Source organism: Hypomesus transpacificus, chromosome 18 (assembly GCF_021917145.1).
Source record: "Hypomesus transpacificus isolate Combined female chromosome 18, fHypTra1, whole genome shotgun sequence".
NCBI classification, from domain to species: Eukaryota; Metazoa; Chordata; class Actinopteri; order Osmeriformes; family Osmeridae; genus Hypomesus; species Hypomesus transpacificus.
In genome coordinates, this window is record NC_061077.1 from 1,679,522 (window position 1) to 1,703,238 (window position 23,717).

General features: G+C 44.2%; 2 protein-coding genes and 1 long non-coding RNA gene across 3 annotated transcripts; all 3 read left to right on the forward strand.

Moving 5' to 3' along the window:
* The first annotated feature begins 676 nt into the window (after window positions 1–676).
* On the forward strand, window positions 677–7,547 carry pigt (phosphatidylinositol glycan anchor biosynthesis, class T). Its single transcript, XM_047040395.1, has 12 exons — window positions 677–1,112; window positions 1,404–1,581; window positions 1,813–1,940; window positions 2,181–2,281; window positions 2,398–2,484; window positions 2,761–2,848; window positions 3,060–3,157; window positions 3,502–3,661; window positions 4,029–4,229; window positions 5,016–5,181; window positions 5,970–6,053; window positions 6,275–7,547. Exons 1-12 carry the CDS (start codon window positions 695–697, stop codon window positions 6,522–6,524), a joined length of 1,959 nt encoding a protein of 652 aa, XP_046896351.1. The 5' UTR covers window positions 677–694; the 3' UTR covers window positions 6,525–7,547.
* Window positions 7,548–16,028: 8,481 nt separating this feature from the next.
* Window positions 16,029–17,479, forward strand: LOC124480797. The gene is made up of 3 exons (XR_006957580.1): window positions 16,029–16,163; window positions 16,676–16,822; window positions 17,339–17,479. It is a non-coding gene; the product is annotated as an uncharacterized LOC124480797 (long non-coding RNA).
* A 1,165-nt stretch (window positions 17,480–18,644) lies between these two features.
* Window positions 18,645–20,259, forward strand: LOC124480189 (WAP four-disulfide core domain protein 3-like). Its single transcript, XM_047039290.1, has 3 exons — window positions 18,645–18,798; window positions 19,311–19,457; window positions 19,938–20,259. Exons 1-3 carry the CDS (start codon window positions 18,645–18,647, stop codon window positions 20,078–20,080), a joined length of 444 nt encoding a protein of 147 aa, XP_046895246.1. The 3' UTR covers window positions 20,081–20,259.
* Window positions 20,260–23,717: the final 3,458 nt, after the last annotated feature.

Consider the following 23,717-nt stretch of genomic DNA (forward strand, 5'->3'; position numbering starts at 1 on the left):
TTCACCGCGCGTGTGTCTGGGCTGTGCACGCGCGCGTATGTGGAGGTGGGAGGGGTGATACGGATGTGCCCGATGCCCGCGTCTATTTTGTCACTGTCCGCGTCTTGCAAAACTGTAATCAGTGGCATGGGTTCCTTACGGCACTGAATGTTCAATGTCACACGAACAAATCATCAAAGCCCAGACTGTAACGTTTTTTTTCCTAATGAGAGACTGCTACAAAAAAATTCAACTTTGCGTCAAGTCACAGATTCTTTGCGAAGTTATGAGGAAGGCTAATCTTATTATTAGAATTATACCAAAAATGTATTCTGCTGGATGAATAATGTTTCCTCTTTCTTAGTTTTGTTTATTGTATTGAGGTGTGGCACGCTAATCATAATTTGTTGTCTTTTTTTAACAAAAATTATGGCTAGTCTGAATTCCATCAAATTGAGTTGCAGTGATTTGGATTAAAAAAAAACACTCAAAGCATGAATAAAAAAAAATATCTTGGTAACAAAATATATTTATTGGCTACTGTAATTTTTTTACACGATCATCGCAAAATCAGACAAACCCAGAAAAGATCAATGATATATGCGCATAACTAGTGCAACGATAAATGTCCAGGAGGATTACAAATCTTACACACCATTGGTCAACATGGTGTATGACGCGTCAATGAGGAAGTGGTCATTGTAAATCAGCAAAAATGGCGAGCAGGTGCAGTTTTACTGTGCTGGCGTTCATTATTTGTGTGCTAACTGCATTTGTGTTTGCAGACATTCAAGAAAAAATCTCAGTCAGTGGTGATGATAGTGTCGTGATAGATGATGCACAAACCGAACATGAAGACAATACGCCTACAACCGTTGAAAGCGAGGACCAAATCCAGGAAGAGGCCGCAGGGGGACAGCAGTGGGAAGCTACAGTGATGGGAACGACTCAGTCGGATCCTCCAAGTGTCGATGAAGACGTCCCGGACACCGAAGAATCTCCTCCTCCACCTCCGCCTGATAAAGATACGTTTCAGGAAGAATTAGTGATAAGACCGCTTCATTCTGGTGACATTTATGCTAGTTTCCAGTTCGCAACTCTTTGGGATACAGACTTCGTGCAAGGAAGTAGAGGTATGTACGCGCACCTAACGCAACTGTACAGGCGAAGACATTTCATAAAAAAGATACAAGTTAAACAAAATATTGTTTTTGCTTCTCTAGAAATCTCGTTAACTTATCGGTCCCTTCACACAGTGCGTCTCTAGAGACACTCTGCTGCTTTTAGTGTCAGTCCTAAGTAAAAACCAATCTGCCTTCTTAGCTAGACCCTATCTAAAATTGTAATCTATGTGATGTGCCAGCTACACACAGTACCACGGCGTTCATATGAAGTATTTTCAAAATCTGTAAATTATTTTTCAGTGTCCCACTATCGCCTGTTCCCCAAGTCCCTGGGCCAGGTGATATCCAAGTTCTCAGTGCGGGAGCTGCACATCTCCTTCACGCAGGGCTACTGGAGGACCATGCAGTGGGGCCAGTCCTTCCTGCCAGCGCCCCCTGGTGCCCAGCTGTGGGTTTGGTTCCAGGACTCGGTCACCGAGTAAGTAGGGTGGCCACTGCAGGCATTCCCGCTGCCATGACAACTGTAGTTTTAATGCTGTTTTTCATCAGGGATCAACTATGTTTTGTCTCATCCACCCCCCCCCCCTCTCTCTCTCTCTCTCTCTCTCTCTCTCTCTCTCTCTCTCTCTCTGTCTACTCTCGACACTTTTCTATCCATTAGGATGGTTTGTAAAACTCCTCTGGTCTGTTTTTCTACCTTTTCTTCTAGTGTGGATGGAGCCTGGAAAGAGCTGACCAACGTCCTCTCAGGGATCTTTTGTGCCTCTCTCAACTTCATCGACTCCACCAACACTGTGCAGCCCAGTGCTTCGTTCAAACCTCTAGGAGTGGGCAACGGTAAACTCCCCCCGCTGACAAACAAGCTAGCATCATACAGTCTCTTTGCGCATCAAGCTACCTTAATCACAGCCTGTACATAATGAACTGTGAGCCGTGAAATGTCAATACATTCACGTCTGCAATTTTCTCCCAGGGAGTAATACAATTCTGTTCTGCTCTTCTCTACGTTTACCGTAGATTTTGACTCCACGTGTATTCAGTATTGTGTTGTGAACTGTCTGTGTGTTGTTTGTGCAGCGACAGACCCTCGTTTTCTACGCTACGCTGTTTTGCCTCGGGAGATCGTCTGCACGGAGAATCTTACACCCTGGAAGAAGCTGCTGCCATGTGGATCAAAGGTGTGTGTGTGCGTGTGTCTGTGTGCGTGTCTGTGTGTGTGTGTGCCTGTGTTGCATGTTCCCTCTATAACCCCCATGTCTGTGGCCCCTCCCCTCCTTCTCTCCGTGTGCCGCAGGCGGGCCTTGCTGTCCTGATGAAGTCAGAGAAGCTCTTTCACAGCAGCTTCCACTCTCAGGCTCTGCACATCAGACCCGTGTGCCAGGTGAGTCGTCGCTCTGACACTCAGTCACACACAATGAACAAAAACAAGAAAAACCGTGTGTAGAGTTTCACCCAAGGAGGTAGACTTGTAAAGAAAGATGGCGGAGTCAAACTACCATCTCAGTTTGACGTTCAGGTATTGAAGTAGAACCCAGGTGGGATCCATTGTTGACATGGTAGCTAGTGTTGACATGGTAGCTAGTGTTGACATGGTAACTAGTGTTGACATGGTAACTAGTGTGGATGTGGTGTTTTGTAACGGCTGCCGTCTCTGCAGGACTGGAGGTGTACGTCCACAGCGTGGGAGCTAAGACAGACACTGAGCGTGGTGTTTGACCTGCACACCTCCGGTCAGGGTAAACGAGGTGAAGACACATAGACCTTCATCCCTTACATGTGTCCTATGCTAATTCTATTCGAGAATGAGCCTTTCAAGCTAACACTTAAATATATTATGATTCCATCGTTAGTACTGTATTATGTAATACGGGTAATCAAAATCTTGATATGAAATGTAATTGGATTGCGTCGGGTTAAGTATGCTTGAATGTGTTCTGTTGAACTTGTTCCCCACAGATTGGTCGCTGTTTAAGATGTTCTCTCGCACGCTGACAGAAGCCTGCCCGCTGGCCTCCTCCAGCAAAGTCTATATTGACGTCACTGACAACCCTCAGGTCCACTGCTTTTTTACTTTTGAACTTAGCAGAAGCAACCAGAACAACCTAATTTCACTGCATGAAAAAAAGATAATCCTCTGAAATTAGATAACATAAACCACTACCAGTCAACCGTTATTAAAGCACATTTAATACATTTAAAGCACATTTAAAGCAGCCAACAGCTACTGCAACGACATACCTTGGCCGGGTTTCCCAGATTCGTTAAGAAGTTTGTTCGTTCAGATTCGTTCTAGAGCGCCCTTCGAACGTTCAGAATCTGGGAAACCCGGCCCTTATCTTTGAAACATTCTTCAGCTCTAGCTTGGACGCCAACCGCTGTTGCTGTGTATGTCCTGCAGGGGGAGCTGTTTGAGCTGAGCCCAGCCACCCCCCTGCTGAGCCAGGCCGTGGTGCTGGGGGATCGGAGGACCTACGCCGTGTACGACCTCACCAGCCAGGACACCTTCGGAACCCTCCGCTCGCTCAACATGCTGCTGCGCTGGAGGGGCTCAGATGGAGGTGACAGGGGCGGGGCTTGACTTTAATGAGAGGGGGCGGCGCTTGACTTTAATGAGAAGGGGCGGGGCTTGACTTTAATGAGAGGGGGCGGGGCTTGACTTTAATGAGAGGGGGGGGGCTTTACTTTAATGAGAGGGGGTGGGGCTTGACTTTAAATGAGAGGGGGTGGGGCTTGACTTTAATGAGAGGGGGCGGGGCTTGACTTTAATGAGAGGCGCAAGTTTTCATATCTGTACTGGTTGTTACTCTGTAGTAGTTGACTACATTCAGTAACTGGAAACTCTGCCCTAGTCATGCTCCACATCCCATTCACAAACACACTCAACGCCATTTTCCTTTAACTGACCGTGTCGATCGTGTCGTCCAGGCGACATGCTGCGCCCCCTGCTCCACAGCGAGCGCTACGTGGCGGGCTACGGCCTGCAGACCGGAGAGATCCACACCCTCATGTACAACAACCACCCGTACCGGGCCTTCCCTGTGCTGCTGCTGGACACGGTGCCCTGGTACCTCCGTCTCTACATCCACACCCTCACCGTCACCAGCAAGGGACGCCCCAATAAGCCCAGTGAGTGCACCCTGAGCCCAGGCACGCACAGAGCCGCTAGCCCTTCCTGAGGGGGGATGTGTGAGCCTCGGCGGGGGGGGGGAAGTGTTGGCCTTTGGAGGGGGGGGGGGGTGGAAGTGTCTGGCACGAGCATCCACCATGTGAATTTCGCCAAGTCTTGTCTTTTTATAATCTGTTGACTTAATTCTTTTAAGTAGCCAGTAACTTTTTCTAGCCACAAATAGACAGTTTCCTGGATACTTAATTGGCCTAGTATGGAAGTTAACCTCTCACCATGAAAACCTTCCCATACAGACCGTACTAAATAATGTAGTCCTCTTCAAGCCATTCCATCTTTGTCCACATGGGAGCGCACATGAGCTTTTCAGTGTTTTGTTATTATGATTCGAGCAATTAGTATATTACCCCAGTACAGTTGGATTGATTACATTACATTTAGTCTTTTAACAGACGCTCTTATCCAGAGCGACTTACAGTAAGTACAGGGACATTCCCCCCGAGGCAAGTATGGTGAAGTGCCTTGCCCAAGGACACAACGTCATTTGGCACGGCGGGGAATCGATACGGCAACCTTTTGATTACTAGCCCGACTCCCTCACCGCTCAGCCATCAGATTGATCTATGGTGAAATTCTAAATACCTCCCCATTCACCACCCTCTCTTTCCAACATCCCCCAACACCACTCTCTCCTTCCTCCCTCTTCCCTACTCTCTCCTTCCCCCTTCCCCCTCCCCCCTCATATGTCACCCTCTTTTCTTTCCTCCTCCCCCTCCCCCCCCCTCTAGGCTACATCCACTACCAGCCCTCTAAGGACCGCCTGAGGCCCCACCTTCTCGAGATGCTGCTCCAGCTGCCCCCCAACTCGGTCACCGAGGTGACGGTGCAGTTTGAGAGGGCCCTGCTCAAGTGGACCGAGTACACCCCTGACCCCAACCACGGCTTCTACGTCGGGTAAGTGGCTGTCTCCTGCTAATCTCCCAGACTCTTTCTGGTGAAGAGGCTTGCTATTGATGAGGCTGATGATAGCAAAAAAATGTACAGCAGACACTTTGCAAACTTACCAGGTGTGATTTGAACCCGGAATCTCTTAGTGCAACTAGGTAGGAAGTTTTGTATTTAGGCTTATTTAAACCAGTTTATTCTAATCTACTATTTAAAGTTTTCACTCGTTCGACATTCCTGAGACAGCAACGCGCGCAGGTAGAATACTATACGTGTTGCCTTCCCTGTCTGTTAAAATTGATGCTAAATAAGTGAATTCTTTTGACGAAAACAATTAGCCAGCTAGCAACAGCTATCAAACGAGTGAAAACTTTAAATAGTAGCGTAGAATAAACTGGTTTAAATAAGCCTAAATACAAAACTTCCTACCTAGTAACCAGTATAGCAACCATGACAGTTTCCTGCTAGCACTCGTAGATATTTCAGGAATTTAAGGTCGGCAAAGCGACGGACGCGTCCTTGCTTCGGAACGGCATTGTGACGTCAGGTAGGCAACTATTTGGCCCTAGGACACTATTTGGCCTGACACAACCACTACCACTGTGCTATAATATATCCATCCTGACTGAACTATACCCTTCCCTACTGAGCTATACCCATTCCCCATGATTAAACGCAAATTCTTGCTCCCAGTAGCTTCGATCATGTAGCATTTTCACACTTGTTGTTCTAATGCTGCCTTAGGACCTTATCAGTATTCTCTTATTGGAGACTGTTCTGTCCGTTTTGCTCAACAGGTCGTCTGTCATAAGTGCTCTGGTGCCCAGCGTCGTTGCCATGGATGCCAACGTTACACAGGAGCGTCCTCTGTTCAGTAGCTTGTGAGTAATGATGTAGCGGTCGCCCACGGATATGGGAGATTCCAACTGAAAGAATCTTTTGAAAGTTAAAAGGTTGAAAGTCGTTACAAAAAACACAATCACTGTGATCAAAACTCTCTGTTGATGTTGAAAACTAATGACTGAAGTCTACTTATCTCAAAGTAAAAATCTCTGTCAGGCTAACTTAGTCCCCCCCCCTCCCCCCCCCCCCCCCCTTGTAGTTTCCCCTGTAAGGAAGAATCCAGCTACTTCATCAGAGTCTACACGGAGCCCCTCCTGGTTAACTTGCCCACTCCGGACTTCAGCATGCCCTACAACGTCATCTGCCTCACCTGTACCGTGATCGCCGTGGGTTACGGATCTCTCTATAACCTCCTGACCCGCACCTTCCAGGTGGAGGAGCCTAGCCCAGGCCTGGCCAAGAAGCTAGCTAACGTCATACGTCGGCTTCGGGGGGTGCCACTGCTGTGAGGCACCATGCTAACGCTAATGCCAACACGAACAAGCACTGGATTTATTTATTTTTTTGTTCTGGCCAAGGGAAAGACCACTAAATAAATGTGACGGGGACTTTTAAGGGAGGTACTTCTGTGAAAACTTGTGGCAATTATTATTTTTCTTTTTACAGTTTTATATCAAGGAATAGAACCAAGGAGTAAAACCAAGTCTTTTTTTAAACACTAATGGACTTTCAAGGCATTTTTGTTTTGCCTTTGAAGATGGTCTTTCCTTCCTCCGTGCACTACTAATGTGGGTCTAGAGAGACCTAGAAGGGCTTTGCTAATGTCTGTGGATGGACCCAAAGTCTGTGGCCCGTGTTTCAGGGGGACTTGTTTGATGTAACAAAGCAATCCTTCAGACTATAAAATTATGACTGTAGAAATAAAAATGACTAAAAGCCTATTTTACGTTATTGGCTGACAAGCCTGCCAATGAATCCAAATGGTTAGCCTATAGTCACCATCATTAACTGTAACTGATATAATTCAGTATGAATGATTGTTTCATTTACTTCTACAGTATCTAAACAAAAGAAGTCTTTTTAATTCTATGGATGAATGCATGTTGAAATGTTTGACGCACTGACTGACAAAATGTTTCATAAATAGTTGCCTTTGGTTGGTTTTTAAAATGTCGGAAGGGGTTACATTTCTTGTTACTCAAAGAACCAGTTGATGCATTTTTGTTGGAAACAGTGCTCTTAAAAAAATTACATTTATATTAGCACTCATGTTGAAGATAAAGTATTATGAAATTTCATACATTCTTACTAGCTACCAACTACATCAAATGGTAACTTCGATGTCTTCACTTGTGTTCTCTGTGTAAGATACTATTGCAGTAGTAAAACTCTGGTCTATATAATGAGTGGATTGTACCAAGAGGAAGGTGAATGTGTGAATATGTGAGGGATACCTGGGATATTTATTATTGTCTTTTCAATAAATATATAATAACAACACATATTTGTTGTTTGGTTTACACATGCCATTATCAAGATGTGTGCATATTATGTGTTGTGTGGGCAAGAATGACCTTGTATGTTAAATTATTTGTCCAGTATGAGAACTTTATCACAGTTTCCTAAGAGAAGGATCAGTTCAATTTCTATTGACTCAGCTGTGTGTGTCTGTGTGTGTAACCTTAAGATCATTGTGACCCTTCAGTTATTGTGACCCACCGTCGTGTTGCGTCAACTTTACCCAATACAAAAGCAAAGTGAAGCTTTTTCTTTTCAGCGTTGCGCTGTCTCAGAACGCCCCACAGTGCGAAGGTTAACAGAAAATGCTCCACTTTGTTTTTGTATTGGGTACAGTTGTCGCAAAACAACGATGGGTCATTGTAAACCTTTCGGTTATTGTGACCCAAAGGCAGCACAAGGGTTAAGCCAAGGACACCCAAGAAGGGTATTCCAGAGAACAGGTTATGTGACATAACCGACATTGGGTAAGTTACAGTTTTTAACAATCGCTATGACACTTTTTTCAATACCTTTATCAAGTTTGACTAAACTCTTGACACAGTTAGCACAACATCCGCCTGTGTTGGCTATACAATTAACACATTTCTTGTTGCTTTGACACAAAATGCATAGAGTAAACACAAATTTAAAATGCTTGAACTTCTTTTACACACAAGCTCAACCAAGACCAAAACAATCGATTTTTAGGGACTAATTTACCAATACTTTCACACTGTGTCAGAACAGATAACATCATGTTCAAAACCTAACTTATTGGCTAAAGTCAAAGTGAACAGCTGTTCATATTGAAAAATGAAACACAGATATATCCCCTGTATTTTATTCTATTGCTACTGAGAAACAGCTGGTTGAAGTTATGCAAACACTGTAAATCACAGCTTATTCCCAACTAGGAAACACTCAGATGTTGAGGCTCTTTCAACCACATGACCAAATGGTAAAGACAGTAAAGACAACCTCTGGACTGATCTTGTGTGGAAAAAGAACAATATAGAGCAACACAAAGACAGTAAGAATACAGTTATGCCTGCAGGAGGGAGAGGAAGACAAGTACCAGGACAAGGGAGAGGAGTGGGACAAGGGAGAGGGAGAGGAAGACAAGTACCAGGACAAGGGAGAGGAGTGGGACAAGGGAGAGGGAGAGGAAGACAAGTACCAGGACAAGGGAGAGGAGTGGGACAAGGGAGAGGGAGAGGAAGACAAGTACCAGGACAAGGGAGAGGAGTGGGACAAGGGAGAGGGAGAGGAAGACAAGTACCAGGACAAGGGAGAGGAGTGGGACAAGGGAGAGGGAGAGGAAGACAAGTACCAGGACAAGGGAGAGGAGTGGGACAAGGGAGAGGGAGAGGAAGACAAGTACCAGGACAAGGGAGAGGAGTGGGACAAGGGAGAGGGAGAGGAAGACAAGTACCAGGACAAGGGAGAGGGAGACAAGTACCAGGCCAAGGGAGAGGGAGAGGAGTTAGAATGTGTGGTGGCGCTCAGAGAAAGGCCAGAGCTAGGAGTAATACTGTAAATGGCAGCTATATTGCATATTTCTTGCAGTAATGTCCTGTTGCAAATGAAGCCTTTACTGCAGCATTTATGTTTATGTCTTCTTTTTTTCAATACAGTAACCGTACATTCTATAAAGCTACTCTGAGATGGGTAATTCATTTTTTGTTCTGAATTTCTGCAGCAAAGAATCAAAATGCATGCATTTACAAAACCCAACAAAACAAAGATGTAGAGAGAAACTGCATTGCAAACACAATCTATAATCCATATACTGTGAGACCTGACACATACCTGCATAAATGAATACAGTTTCTCTAATTCCATCTGATGTTAGTGTTTTTTTATGACATTGTGCTATGATCGATTAAATGTTACTGTGAAAAGAGAACGTGTGTTAGTGTTTGGTACACATGGTGTCATGTGTATTTTTGTGTTATGACAATTAGTGTTTGAGTTTAGTTTACAATGGGTGATTTTGAAATTAACGGTTTTGCCAATTGTTTTAGTGCGTAAAAACTGTCATAGCGATTGTAAAAAACTGTAACTCCCCAAATACTGACACTCAAAAAAGATTTTTTGGAGTGGGCCTAGTGCAATATGCGCAGCAATAAGAAAAAGGGAAATGAGTAGGGGCTTGTACCCCAGTCGAGTTTTATGTCTAACAAAGCCTCTGAGTCGACCTCCTATGTGTGGCTGATTCTGAACGAACCTGACTTCGAGATCAACGTGTTCTAAGTAACGCATTTAAAATGTTGACACAATAGTAAATATTTGACCATTCATTTGTTGACATTTTTAGCGGAAGCCGAGCTTCCCTTACCGTCTTAAATCAATCTGCACTGAATATTGTGACAAGCTGACTTCTTGCACTGAAGTCAATCTGGAAACTGGCAGGCCATGATTACAGTTACTAAATGTGACCTGAGGGGCACGTGAACGGGAATGTAAATTGAGCGGCACAGGGACCCAGCAAGAGCGGAGATGGCCCCGTGCGTGAGTGCGTGCACGCGCTCCCTCTTTATATTGGAATACTACAATTACAGTCTTGAGTCTGATGAGAAAGAAAGCATGGAGATGCATTCGTCAGCGATTTGGGGGTTTATTCTTGTATTTTTAACGTTTGTAGATTACAGTAGGCCTACTTGTACCGAAGAAAAAACGCAACATATTAAAGGTGAGTTTTGCATTGGCTGGTGCTAATTAGTACACGTTTTATACACGAAAGAATGTTATTATCTTGATCATAGTCAACTTTGAGTTAAATCTAATTAGGGTTCCTCCGTCAGGAGGACCCTATTGTGTTTGTTGGTATTATTATTATTATTATTCTAGTAATTTATCTCATGAACACATTGGTAAAAAGTTTTGAAATTTGGCATATTGATACAACATGCCACAACTACGGCCCAAACACAAACTGGCCCACATCAGACCATAGGGGGCACCACAGGAAACGCCCAAAAGTCTGATTTTCAAAGTGATAGCATTTCCACCCCATTGCTCCAATTCTTCTGAAACCTGGTGTGCATGTCTTATTTCTCATGGCTACCAAAAAAGCCTCAAGGAACCATAAGGTCCGCCTGATCTATTTTCCTGTACAATGATAATTTGGGAGAACCTTCAAAATACCTCTTCTCTTGAACCAAAGGTCAAATTAACTTGAGATTTTGTACAGATATGTATCATTGACATATTTAAAAACGTTACTTATAGCAATTGAATAAAATACAAAATGGCTGAAAGGGGTGTATTTATATAAATGTCCACATTGCCTCAATATGTTTGTGTCACTAAATCAAATGTCATTTTGAATGATAGGTTTTCAAACCTAATAGACTTTAAGGTGACATGCCTCTGAAGAACCATAACAATTTCACCTTGATATGTCAAAATATGACTGAATTACAGCTGTTTGAACTTGGACCAAATCTGACAATGCTCACCATTGGAGAAAAAGCTTTTTTTTTGTAGAGTAACTGAACATGATAATACTCAACACCCATAATAGCTCAACGAGCTGGAAGGGTGACCTGCAAAGTGTAAGGTCGTAGGTTCAAATCCAGCCTCACTGAGTCTGTCTTAAATTTGAATATATGTTTAGTTAAACAGGATGACATTGTTTTGAAATACCATGCGCAATTTCACCTTGATATGTCAAAAGATCATTGAATTTGAGCTGTTTAAGCTTTGGCCGAATCGAACAAGCCATGCTACAGGATATACATCTTTTTTTTTTTTACAGAAACTGACAAGAATTTCTCAGCTTTACGGGTAGCTCAATGGGTTGAAACGTTGTACTGTAAAGCATAAGGTCACAGGTTCAAATCCAGGCACAGTCTTTTGGCCTGTCATGATTTTGATTACTCGTTTAGTTAAACAGGCAGACATCATTCTGAAATACCATGCACAATTTCATGCAATTTAACCTTGAAATGTCAACCGTTTCTTAACCTTTGTCCCAAAGCTGAGAAAAAACTAATACTCATATCACGCAGTCGGAGCACTGCTAGATAATCAGCGTCAGCACCCTTGGGTACCCAGCATGCAGTGCGGCATGTCCAATTACGCAAAGACTTGTGGAAAATAGTTTGGTTACAACAGCCTTGCGAGGGATTTCAGTTGTTGTGTTCGTTCAGTTAGATGTTTGTAATGTTATTGTTGGTTAGTTAATATAATCTTGTTGGTCACCCTGATTGTGCATGTTGTGTAGTTTAATGGGACGAGAGAGTCGGCTGCCAAACCTCACAGGCTTTTCTTGCAAGGAGCTGAAGATGAACGCCGCACTAGCCCAGTTTCCCACGTGACTTTAGTTTGTTGTGCAATGACAGAGTCTGGAATTGATTTTGGACAAACATGAAGTCGTTTTGCTCTCGTGTTGTCCAAGCCTCGATCTTCTGCAGTATGCAAGTTTATGATATTATGCCGTTTTGCGGAGGAACCCGCATCGCTGCTTGCAGCTATATTTATTCATGTATTGTTTGTTGAATTGATTACTTTTTTTTGTTGAATTTCTCTAGCGATCAACATCTTGTAAAAAGTATTTAATGCTTCAATTAGGACAAACCGACTTAGTTTCTTAGACCAGGTGCTTCCTGCAAACAATGTTTGCAAGAAGCTCTCTTTAAAGTCAATGTATTGTCATTCTGTGATTGACATTTGTGATTGTCAACATGATTTCATTTCGCCTAAGTTCACTTAATATATTCTCTCTCTCTCTCTCTCTCTCTCTCTCTCTCTCTCTCTCTCTCTCTCTCTCTCTCTCTCTCTCTCTCTCTCTCTCTCTCTAACAATATGCATGAACTTGATTGCTGCATTACTGTAAGCATGAAGTTATTTGGGGCTTTTGTGCAAAGGCCCCATTACTAAGATAATTGACCATGAAAACACTGCCATTGACGTAACATTTTTAAACAATTATTGCTCTCAAAATCCTAGTGTAATTTTACGTTTTCTGAGAGTCATCAGCTTTCATGGGGTATTCCAGAAAGCAGGTTATGTGACATACCTGGGTATGTTAACTCCCCAGCTGACACCCAGCGTTGTAGCAACATTGCCAGTAGGTTGCTGCAACATTGTGAATCAACTGGTGGGTAAACTTACCCGCTTATGTTGCATAACCTGCTTCCTGGAATACCCCCCTGAGCTCACAGGAAGATGTACCTGATATGTTTGTTTCCAAAGAGAAGCCAGGAGTGTGCCCTTGCATAAAATGGGGACCACCCCCAATTGGGTTGTGTAAGGATTCCTGCTCCCGTGACTGCGACTGTCCCAACAACCATAAATGCTGTTCTAGCGGCTGTGGGCGTCAATGCATCGCCCCCTACACAGGTAAACATCAGGGGCTGAGGGGTTTAATGTTAAATTACACTGGGTAATTGCGCTTACCATGTAGGGTGAGGCCTTACAGCAGCTCCCCAGGTTTGAATCCAGCTCGCAACATTTCTACATGTCTTCCCCCCTTTGATTCTCCCGTGAATCTCCTGTCAATCTCAACTGTTAAAAAAATCCCCCCAAAGAATCCTTAAGATAATTGACCATGAAAACACTGCCATTGACGTAACATTTTTAAACAATTATTGCTCTCAAAATCCTAGTGTAATTTTACGTTTTCTGTGAGTCTAGATGAAGCTTTCATGGGGTATTCCAGAAAGCAGGTTGTGTGACATACCCGGGTATGTTAACTCCCCAGCTGACACCCAGCGTTGTAGCAACATTGCCAGTAGGTTGCTGCAACATTGTGAATCAACTGGTGGGTTAACTTACCCGCTTATGTTGCATAACCTGCTTCCTGGAATATCCCCCCGAGCTCACAGTATGATGTACCTGATATGTTTGTTTCCAAAGAGAAGCCAGGAGTGTGCCCTTGCTTAAATTGGGGACCACGGCCAATTGGGTTGTGTAAGGATTCCTGCTCCCGTGACTGCGACTGTCCCGACAACCACAAATGCTGTTCCACCAGCTGTGGGCATCAATGCATCGCCCCCTACACAGGTAAACATCAGGGGCTGAGGGGTTTAATGTAAAATTACACTGGGTAATTGCGCTTACCATGTAGGGTGAGGCCTTACAGCAGCTCCCCAGGTTTGAATCCGGCTCGCAACATTTCTACATGTCTTCCCCCCTTTGATTCTCCTGTGAATCTCCTGTCAATCTCAACTGTTAAGAAAATCCCCCCAAGGAACCCTTAATTGACCATGAAATAACTGCCACTGAAGTAACATTTGTTAAACAATTATTGCTCTCAAAATCTTAATGTAATCTTACGTTTTCTGAAAGTCTAAATGAAGCGTTCATGGGGTATTCCAGAAAGCAGGTTATGTGACATATCCGGGTAAGTTAACTCCCCAGCTGACACCCAGCGTTGTAGCAACATTTCCACTAGGTTGCTGCAACATTGTGAATCAACTGGTGGGTTAACTTACCCGCTTATGTTGCATAACCTGCTTTCTGGAATACCCCCCTGAGCTCACAGTATGATGTACCTGATATGTTTGTTTCCAAAGAGAAGCCAGGAGTGTGTCCTTGCATTGGATGGGGACCACGGCCATGTGGGGAGTTATGCTCCCGTGACTGCGACTGTCCCGACAACCACAAATGCTGTTCTACCAGCTGTGGGCATCAATGCGTCGCCCCCTACACAGGTAAACATCAGAAGCTGAGGGGTTTAATGTAAAATTACACTGGGTAATTGCGCTTACCATGTAGGGTGAAGCCTTACAGCAGCTCCCCAGGTTTGAATCCGGCTCACAACATTTCTACATGTTTTCTCTCCTTTGATTCTCCCCTGAATCTCCTGTCAATCTCAACTGTTAAAAAAATCCCCCCAAAGAATCCTTAAGATAATTGACCATGAAAACACTGCCATTGACGTAACATTTTTAAACAATTATTGCTCTCAAAATCCTAGTGTAATTTTACGTTTTCTGAGAGTCTAGATGAAGCTTTCATGGGGTATTCCAGAAAGCAGGTTATGTGACATACCCGGGTATGTTAACTCCCCAGCTGACACCCAGTTTTGTAGCAACATTTCCACTAGGTTGCTGCAACATTGTGAATCAACTGGTGGGTTAACTTACCCGCTTATGTTGCATAACCTGCTTTCTGGAATACCCCCCTGAGCTCACAGTATGATGTACCTGATGTGTTTGTTTCCAAAGAGAAGCCAGGAGTGTGCCCTTGCATTGGATGGGGACCACCCCCAATTGGGTTGTGTAAGGATTCCTGCTCCCGTGACTGCGACTGTCCCGACAACCACAAATGCTGTTCTACCAGATGTGGGCATCAATGCATCGCCCCCTACAAAGGTAAACATCAGGGGCTGAGGGGTTTAATGTTAAATTACACTGGGTAATTGCGCTTACCATGTAGGGTGAGGCCTTACAGCAGCTCCCCAGGTTTGAATCCGGCTCGCAACATTTCTACATGTCTTCCCCCCTTTGATTCTCCCGTGAATCTCCTGTCAATCTCAACTGTTAAAAAAATCCCCCCAAAGAATCCTTAAGATAATTGACCATGAAAACACTGCCATTGACGTAACATTTTTAAACAATTATTGCTCTCAAAATCCTAGTGTAATTTTACGTTTTCTGAGAGTCTAGATGAAGCTTTCATGGGGTATTCCAGAAAGCAGGTTATGTGACATACCCGGGTATGTTAACTCCCCAGCTGACACCCAGTTTTGTAGCAACATTTCCACTAGGTTGCTGCAACATTGTGAATCAACTGGTGGGTTAACTTACCCGCTTATGTTGCATAACCTGCTTTCTGGAATACCCCCCTGAGCTCACAGTATGATGTACCTGATGTGTTTGTTTCCAAAGAGAAGCCAGGAGTGTGCCCTTGCATTGGATGGGGACCACCCCCAATTGGGTTGTGTAAGGATTCCTGCTCCCGTGACTGCGACTGTCCCGACAACCACAAATGCTGTTCTACCAGATGTGGGCATCAATGCATCGCCCCCTACAAAGGTAAACATCAGGGGCTGAGGGGTTTAATGTTAAATTACACTGGGTAATTGCGCTTACCATGTAGGGTGAGGCCTTACAGCAGCTCCCCAGGTTTGAATCCGGCTCGCAACATTTCTACATGTCTTCCCCCCTTTGATTCTCCCGTGAATCTCCTGTCAATCTCAACTGTTAAAAAAATCCCCCCAAAGAATCCTTAAGATAATTGACCATGAAAACACTGCCATTGACGTAACATTTTTAAACAATTATTGCTCTCAAAATCTTAGTGTAATCTTACGTTTTCTGTGAGTCTAGATGAAGCGTTCATGGGGTATTCCAGAAAGCAGGTTATGTGACATACCCGGGTAAGTTAACTCCCCAGCTGACACCCAGCGTTGTAGCAACATTTCCAGTAGGTTGCTGCAACATTGTGAATCAGCTGGTGGGTTAACTTACCCGCTTATGTTGCATAACCTGCTTCCTGGAATATCCCCCCGAGCTCACAGTATGATGTACCTGATATGTTTGTTTCCAAAGAGAAGCCAGGAGTGTGCCCTTGCATTGGATGGGGACCACCCCCAATTGGGTTGTGTAAGGATTCCTGCTCCCGTGACTGCGACTGTCCCGACAACCACAAATGCTGTTCTACCAGCTGTGGGCATCAATGCATCGCCCCCTACAAAGGTAAACGATAGTAGCTGAGGGGTTTAATGTAAAATTACACTGGGTAATTGCGCTTACCATGTAGGGTGAGGCCTTACAGCAGCTCCCCAGGTTTGAATCCGGCTCGCAACATTTCTACATGTCTTCCCCCCTTTGATTCTCCTGTGAATCTCCTGTCAATCTCAACTGTTAAGAAAATCCCCCCAAGGAATCCTTAATTGACCATGAAATAACTGCCACTGAAGTAACATTTGTTAAACAATTATTGCTCTCAAAATCTTAATGTAATCTTACGTTTTCTGAAAGTCTAAATGAAGCGTTCATGGGGTATTCCAGAAAGCAGGTTATGTGACATATCCGGGTAAGTTAACTCCCCAGCTGACACCCAGCGTTGTAGCAACATTTCCAGTAGGTTGCTGCAACATTGTGAATCAACTGGTGGGTTAACTTACCCGCTTATGTTGCATAACCTGCTTTCTGGAATACCCCCCTGAGCTCACAGTATGATGTACCTGATATGTTTGTTTCCAAAGAGAAGCCAGGAGTGTGCCCTTGCATTGGATGGGGACCACGGCCAATTGGGTTGTGTAAGGATTCCTGCTCCCGTGACTGCGACTGTCCCAACAACGATAAATGCTGTTCTAGCCGCTGTGGGCGTCAATGCATCGCCCCCTACACAGGTAAACATCAGGGGCTGAGGGGTTTAATGTTAAATTACACTGGGTAATTGCGCTTACCATGTAGGGTGAGGCCTTACAGCAGCTCCCCAGGTTTGAATCCGGCTCGCAACATTTCTACATGTCTTCCCCCCTTTGATTCTCCCGTGAATCTCCTGTCAATCTCAACTGTTAAAAAAATCCCCCCAAAGAATCCTTAAGATAATTGACCATGAAAACACTGCCATTGACGTAACATTTTTAAACAATTATTGCTCTCAAAATCCTAGTGTAATTTTACGTTTTCTGTGAGTCTAGATGAAGCTTTCATGGGGTATTCCAGAAAGCAGGTTGTGTGACATACCCGGGTATGTTAACTCCCCAGCTGACACCCAGCGTTGTAGTAACATTGCCAGTAGGTTGCTGCAACATTGTGAATCAACTGGTGGGTTAACTTACCCGCTTATGTTGCATAACCTGCTTCCTGGAATATCCCCCCGAGCTCACAGTATGATGTACCTGATATGTTTGTTTCCAAAGAGAAGCCAGGAGTGTGCCCTTGCTTAAATTGGGGACCACGGCCAATTGGGTTGTGTAAGGATTCCTGCTCCCGTGACTGCGACTGTCCCGACAACCACAAATGCTGTTCTACCAGCTGTGGGCATCAATGCATCGCCCCCTACACAGGTAAACATCAGGGGCTGAGGGGTTTAATGTAAAATTACACTGGGTAATTGCGCTTACCATGTAGGGTGAGGCCTTACAGCAGCTCCCCAGGTTTGAATCCGGCTCGCAACATTTCTACATGTCTTCCCCCCTTTGATTCTCCTGTGAATCTCCTGTCAATCTCAACTGTTAAGAAAATCCCCCCAAGGAACCCTTAATTGACCATGAAATAACTGCCACTGAAGTAACATTTGTTAAACAATTATTGCTCTCAAAATCTTAATGTAATCTTACGTTTTCTGAAAGTCTAAATGAAGCGTTCATGGGGTATTCCAGAAAGCAGGTTATGTGACATATCCGGGTAAGTTAACTCCCCAGCTGACACCCAGCGTTGTAGCAACATTTCCACTAGGTTGCTGCAACATTGTGAATCAACTGGTGGGTTAACTTACCCGCTTATGTTGCATAACCTGCTTTCTGGAATACCCCCCTGAGCTCACAGTATGATGTACCTGATATGTTTGTTTCCAAAGAGAAGCCAGGAGTGTGCCCTTGCTTAAATTGGGGACCACGGCCAATTGGGTTGTGTAAGGATTCCTGCTCCCGTGACTGCGACTGTCCCGACAACCACAAATGCTGTTCTAGCCGCTGTGGGCATCAATGCATCGCCCCCTACACAGGTAAACATCAGGGGCTGAGGGGTTTAATGTAAAATTACACTGGGTAATTGTGCTTACCATGTAGGGTGAGGCCTTACAGCAGCTCCCCAGGTTTGAATCCGGCTCGCAACATTTCTACATGTCTTCCCCCCTTTGATTCTCCTGTGAATCTCCTGTCAATCTCAACTGTTAAAAAAATCCCCCCAAGGAATCCTTAAGATAATTGACCATGAAAACACTGCCATTGACGTAACATTTTTAAACAATTATTGCTCTCAAAATCTTAGTGTAATCTTACGTTTTCTGTGAGTCTAGATGAAGCGTTCATGGGGTATTCCAGAAAGCAGGTTATGTGACATACCCGGGTAAGTTAACTCCCCAGCTGACACCCAGCGTTGTAGCAACATTTCCAGTAGGTTGCTGCAACATTGTGAATCAGCTGGTGGGTTAACTTACCCGCTTATGTTGCATAACCTGCTTCCTGGAATATCCCCCCGAGCTCACAGTATGATGTACCTGATATGTTTGTTTCCAAAGAGAAGCCAGGAGTGTGCCCTTGCATTGGATGGGGACCACGGCATTGTGGGGAGTTATGCTCCCGTGACTGCGACTGTCCCGACAACCACAAATGCTGTTCTACCAGCTGTGGGCATCAATGCATCGCCCCCTACAAAGGTAAACGATAGTAGCTGAGGGGTTTAATGTAAAATTACACTGGGTAATTGTGCTTACCATGTAGGGTGAGGCCTTACAGCAGCTCCCCAGGTTTGAATCCGGCTCGCAACATTTCTACATGTCTTCCCCCCTTTGATTCTCCTGTGAATCTCCTGTCAATCTCAACTGTTAAGAAAATCCCCCCAAGGAATCCTTAATTGACCATGAAATAACTGCCACTGAAGTAACATTTGTTAAACAATTATTGCTTTCAAAATCTTAGTGTTATCTTACGTTTTCTGAAAGTCTAAATGAAGCGTTTATGGGGTATTCCAGAAAGCAGGTTATGTGACATATCCGGGTATGTTAACTCCCCAGTTGACACCCAGCGTTGTAGCAACATTTCCACTAGGTTGCTGCAACATTATGTATCAGCTGGTGGGTTAACTTACCCGCTTATGTTGCATAACCTGCTTTCTGGAATACCCCCCTGAGCTCACAGTATGATGTACCTGATATGTTTGTTTCCAAAGAGAAGCCAGGAGTGTGCCCTTGCATTGGATGGGGACCACGGCCAATTGGGTTGTGTAAGGATTCCTGCTCCCGTGACTGCGACTGTCCCAACAACGATAAATGCTGTTCTAGCCGCTGTGGGCGTCAATGCATCGCCCCCTACAAAGGTAAACATCAGGGGCTGAGGGGTTTAATGTTAAATTACACTGGGTAATTGTGCTTACCATGTAGGGTGAGGCCTTACAGCAGCTCCCCAGGTTTGAATCCGGCTCACAACATTTCTACATGTCTTCCCCCCTTTGATTCTCCTGTCAATCTCAACTGTTAAGAAAAGCCCCCCAAAGAATCCTTAAGATAATTGACCATGAGAAAACTGCCAATTTTAACAATTATTGCTCTCAAATTCCTAGTGTAATCTTACGTTTTCTGACAGTCTAGATGAAGCGTTCATGACCTGGGGGGTATTCCAGACCAGAAAGAAGGTTATGTGACATACAGGTTATGCGTTGTAGCAACATTTCCAATAGGTTGCTGCAACATTGTGAAACAGCTGGTCGGTTAACTTACCTGCTTATGCTGCATAACCTGCTTTCTGGAATACCCCTCTGGGCTCACATATGATATACCTGATATGTGTGTTTCCAAAGGGAAGCCAGGCATTTGTCCTCGCACGAGGGTCGGAGCAGGGTCTTGCGTGGAGTTGTGCTCCAGTGACTGCGACTGTCCCAACAACGAGAGATGCTGTTCTAACGGCTGTGGGCACCATTGCATCTTGTGTCTAGGAGACTAGAAGTGCTGCCGGACAACCTGTGGCCACTCCTGCAGCGAGCCATGCTGATTGGTTAGGATGTCAAACATTCTGAGGTTGAGGTTTTTAAAGTACTGTATGTCATTGGTTCATCTGAAGGCAAAGGAGTGCCTGATTTAATACTATGTATGTACTGTTCTAACCAAAATAAAACTTTCAACGTAAAACTTTCATTCCTCTTCTTGTTCCTGAGTGCGCTGCCAGAGACCCTGTCTGGTGTGCTTCCAGAGATGCATCTTAAATGGTCCGGCTTTGCTGCAAAAACAGATGATGAAACAATCCAAGAATGAGAACTGCTCAAGTACACGTTCTCCTGGAGATCTGGCCCAGACTTTGTCTGCCTCTAGTTGAGGCAGGGCTGAAATGTCCCACTGCTCTCACTCCTAACCTCACCCCCACTCCCTGCCCCACCCCAGCCTCACCTGCACTCCCTGATTCACCCCAGCCTCACCTCCACTCCTAACCTCACCTCCACACCTAGCCTCACCTCCACTCTCAGCCTCACCCCCGTCCTCACTCCCCACTCCTAACCTCACCTCCACACCTAGCCTCACCTCCACTCTCAGCCTCACCCCCATCCTCACTCCCCACTCCTAACCTCACCTCCACACCTAGCCTCACCTCCACTCTCAGCCTCACCCCCATCCTCACTCCCCACTCCTAACCTCACCTCCACACCTAGCCTCACCTCCACTCTCAGCCTCACCCCCATCCTCACTCCCCACTCCTAACCTCACCTCCACACCTAGCCTCACCTCCACTCTCAGCCTCACCCCCATCCTCACTCCCCACTCCTAACCTCACCTCCACACCTAGCCTCACCTCCACTCTCAGCCTCACCCCCATCCTCACTCCCCACTCCCAGCTCCATGCAAAGCTGTTATGTTTAGTCCAGCAGTTGTTCCCGCATCCTTTCATAAACGGACAGTTAAGCTTGCTGCTAGTCCGGACGTGACCAGCGTTCATGTGGAATGCAGAGGGGTCTTTATTTTTGTTGGTAGAAATATGTAGAAATATACCAACTTCCGGGAGACTTGGAATGTCTGACATCAATGGTCAATTTTCTTAAACAAGACCTAGGGGTTCATGAACAAATCAGAACAGAACAAAGTTGAGTTCAAATGGAGAAAAAAAACTATTCTATTTAAAGGCAATTTACATAAACACATGTTCAGAACAAAATGAAATTCAAATGAAGACTAAATTTACTGCAATTCTCTTCACAGATCTGGCACAATTTACCCCAGGCCCTTTGGCACAAATCACCCCAATCCCACGTTTTTGGAAAAAAATGCATCATCCAGCAGTTTTGAGCTAAAATCATGCAACTGTCCCAAATAGACTCATTGTGTAGCTTACTAAAGCACTAAAACACGTGTGAAATGTTTTCAAACTTGTCTATAACCTTGATCATATAAATTTTACTTTGGAAGGCAAAACATTTTTTTTTAACTTAAATGTGTTTATCTCTCATGCAATGAGGCTCTGTTCTTTACAGGATGAGTAAAATGACTCTTCAAAAATGTGTGGCCACATGACCAATTTCTTTTGTGGTTCCCTAGAAACGGGGGGTGGCACAACTTCCCCGCTGGCACAAATCACTCCATTCTCCCCTACTCTATTTACCAATACCCAATTTATTATGCATGGGCAGCATATTAATATGGAGAGAAGGACGTGTCTCTTGTCTCATTAGATAACATCCTGAGGGTATAAGCTTTCTGATGATATATGGTTTTAATGGTTGAATCAGTTTTGCCTTCATGTTACAGACTAAGCCTAACATGTAGCAACGAAATCCCCTATGGTTTAAATGGCTACCATTTAAACTTCAAAATTTTAACAAAACCCTAAACTATTTGAGAAAATTCAGCTTTTTGATATCTATTAAACTTTTTTCAATATCACTGATTATGTTTCATGAGTTTTTCAAACCGTTTCTGAGATTTACATGGGTGTGTATGTATGTATATATATATATATATACAGTGCCCTCCAAAAGTATTGGAACAGTGAGGCGAATTCCTTTATTTTTGCTGTAGACTGAAAACATTTGGGCTTGACATCAAATAATGAACGTGAGACCAGAGATCAACGTTTCAGCTTTTATTTCCAGGTATTTACATCAGGATCTGATGCACAACTAAGAAAATATCACATTTTGTTTGAATCCACCCATTTGTCATGTGAGCAAAAGTATTGGAACAGATATACTTAAAACATATTTAAGTGAATAAGACTTAATATTTAGTTGCAAATCCTTTGCTTTCAATAACTGCAGCAAGTCTGTGACCCATTGACGTCACCAAACTTTTGCATTCTTCCTTTTTGATGCTTTCCCAGGCTTTCACTGCAGCCTCTTTCAGTTGTTGTTTGTTTTGTGGGGTTCCTCCCTTCAGTCTCCTCTTAAGCAGGTAAAATGCATGCTCTATAGGGTTTAAGTCTGGAGATTGACTTGGCCAGTCTAATACCTTCCATTTCTTGCCCCTGATGAACTCCTTTGTTGTTTTGGCAGTGTGTTTTGGGTCGTTATCTTGCTGCATGATGAAGGCTCTGCCAATCAGTTTGGTTGCATCTTTCCTTAAATTGGCAGACAAAATGTTTCTGTAGACTTCCGAGTTCATTTTGCTGCTGCCATCATGTGTTACATCCTCAATGAAGATTAATGAGCCCGTCCTAGAAGAAGCCATGCAAGCCCAAGCCATGACATTACCTCCACCGTGTTTCACAGATGAGCTTGTGTGTTTGGGATCATGAGCAGTTCCTTTCTTTCTCCAAACTTTAGCCTTTCCATCACTTTGGTAAAAGTTAATCTTTGTCTCATCAGTCCATAAAACTTTGTCCCAGAATTTTTGAGGTTCATCTCTGTACTTTTTGGCAAATTCCAGCCTGGCCTTCCTATTCTTCTTGCTAATGAGTGGTTTGCATCTTCTGGTGTAGCCCTTGTACTTTTGTTCATGAAGTCTTCTGCGAACAGTAGATAGTGATACCTTCACTCCTGCCATCTGGAGGTTGTTGCTGATCTCACTAACAGTTGTTTTAGGGTCTTTCTTTACAGCTCTCACAATGTTTCTGTCATCAACTGCTGATGTTTTCCTTGGTCTACCTGTTCGACGTCTGTTACTTAGTACACCAGTAGTTTTCTTCTTCTTCAGGACATTCCAAATGGTTGTACTGGCTATGGCCAATGTTTCTGCAATGGCTCTGATTGATTTTCCATCTTCTCTAAAACTCACAATTGCTTGTTTTTCACCCAAAGACAGCGCTCCGGTTTTCATGTTGTTTTCACCTCTGAATACAGTCTGCATAGACAAAACCTATCTTACCCAATCTGAACCTGAGTGTAGACATTCAGTGGTATTTATTGATTGAATAATGTATGTAATAGGACACACCTGGGCAACAAAACACACCTGTCAGTCATATGTTCCAATACTTTTGCTCACGTGACAAATGGGTGGGTTCGAACAAAAAGGTGATATTTTCTAATTTGTGCATCAGATCCTGATGTAAATACCTGGAAATAAAAGCTGAAACGTTGATCTCTGGTTTCACATTCATCGTTTGATGTCAAGCCCAAATGTTTTCAGTCTACAGCAAAAATAAAGGAATTGGCCTC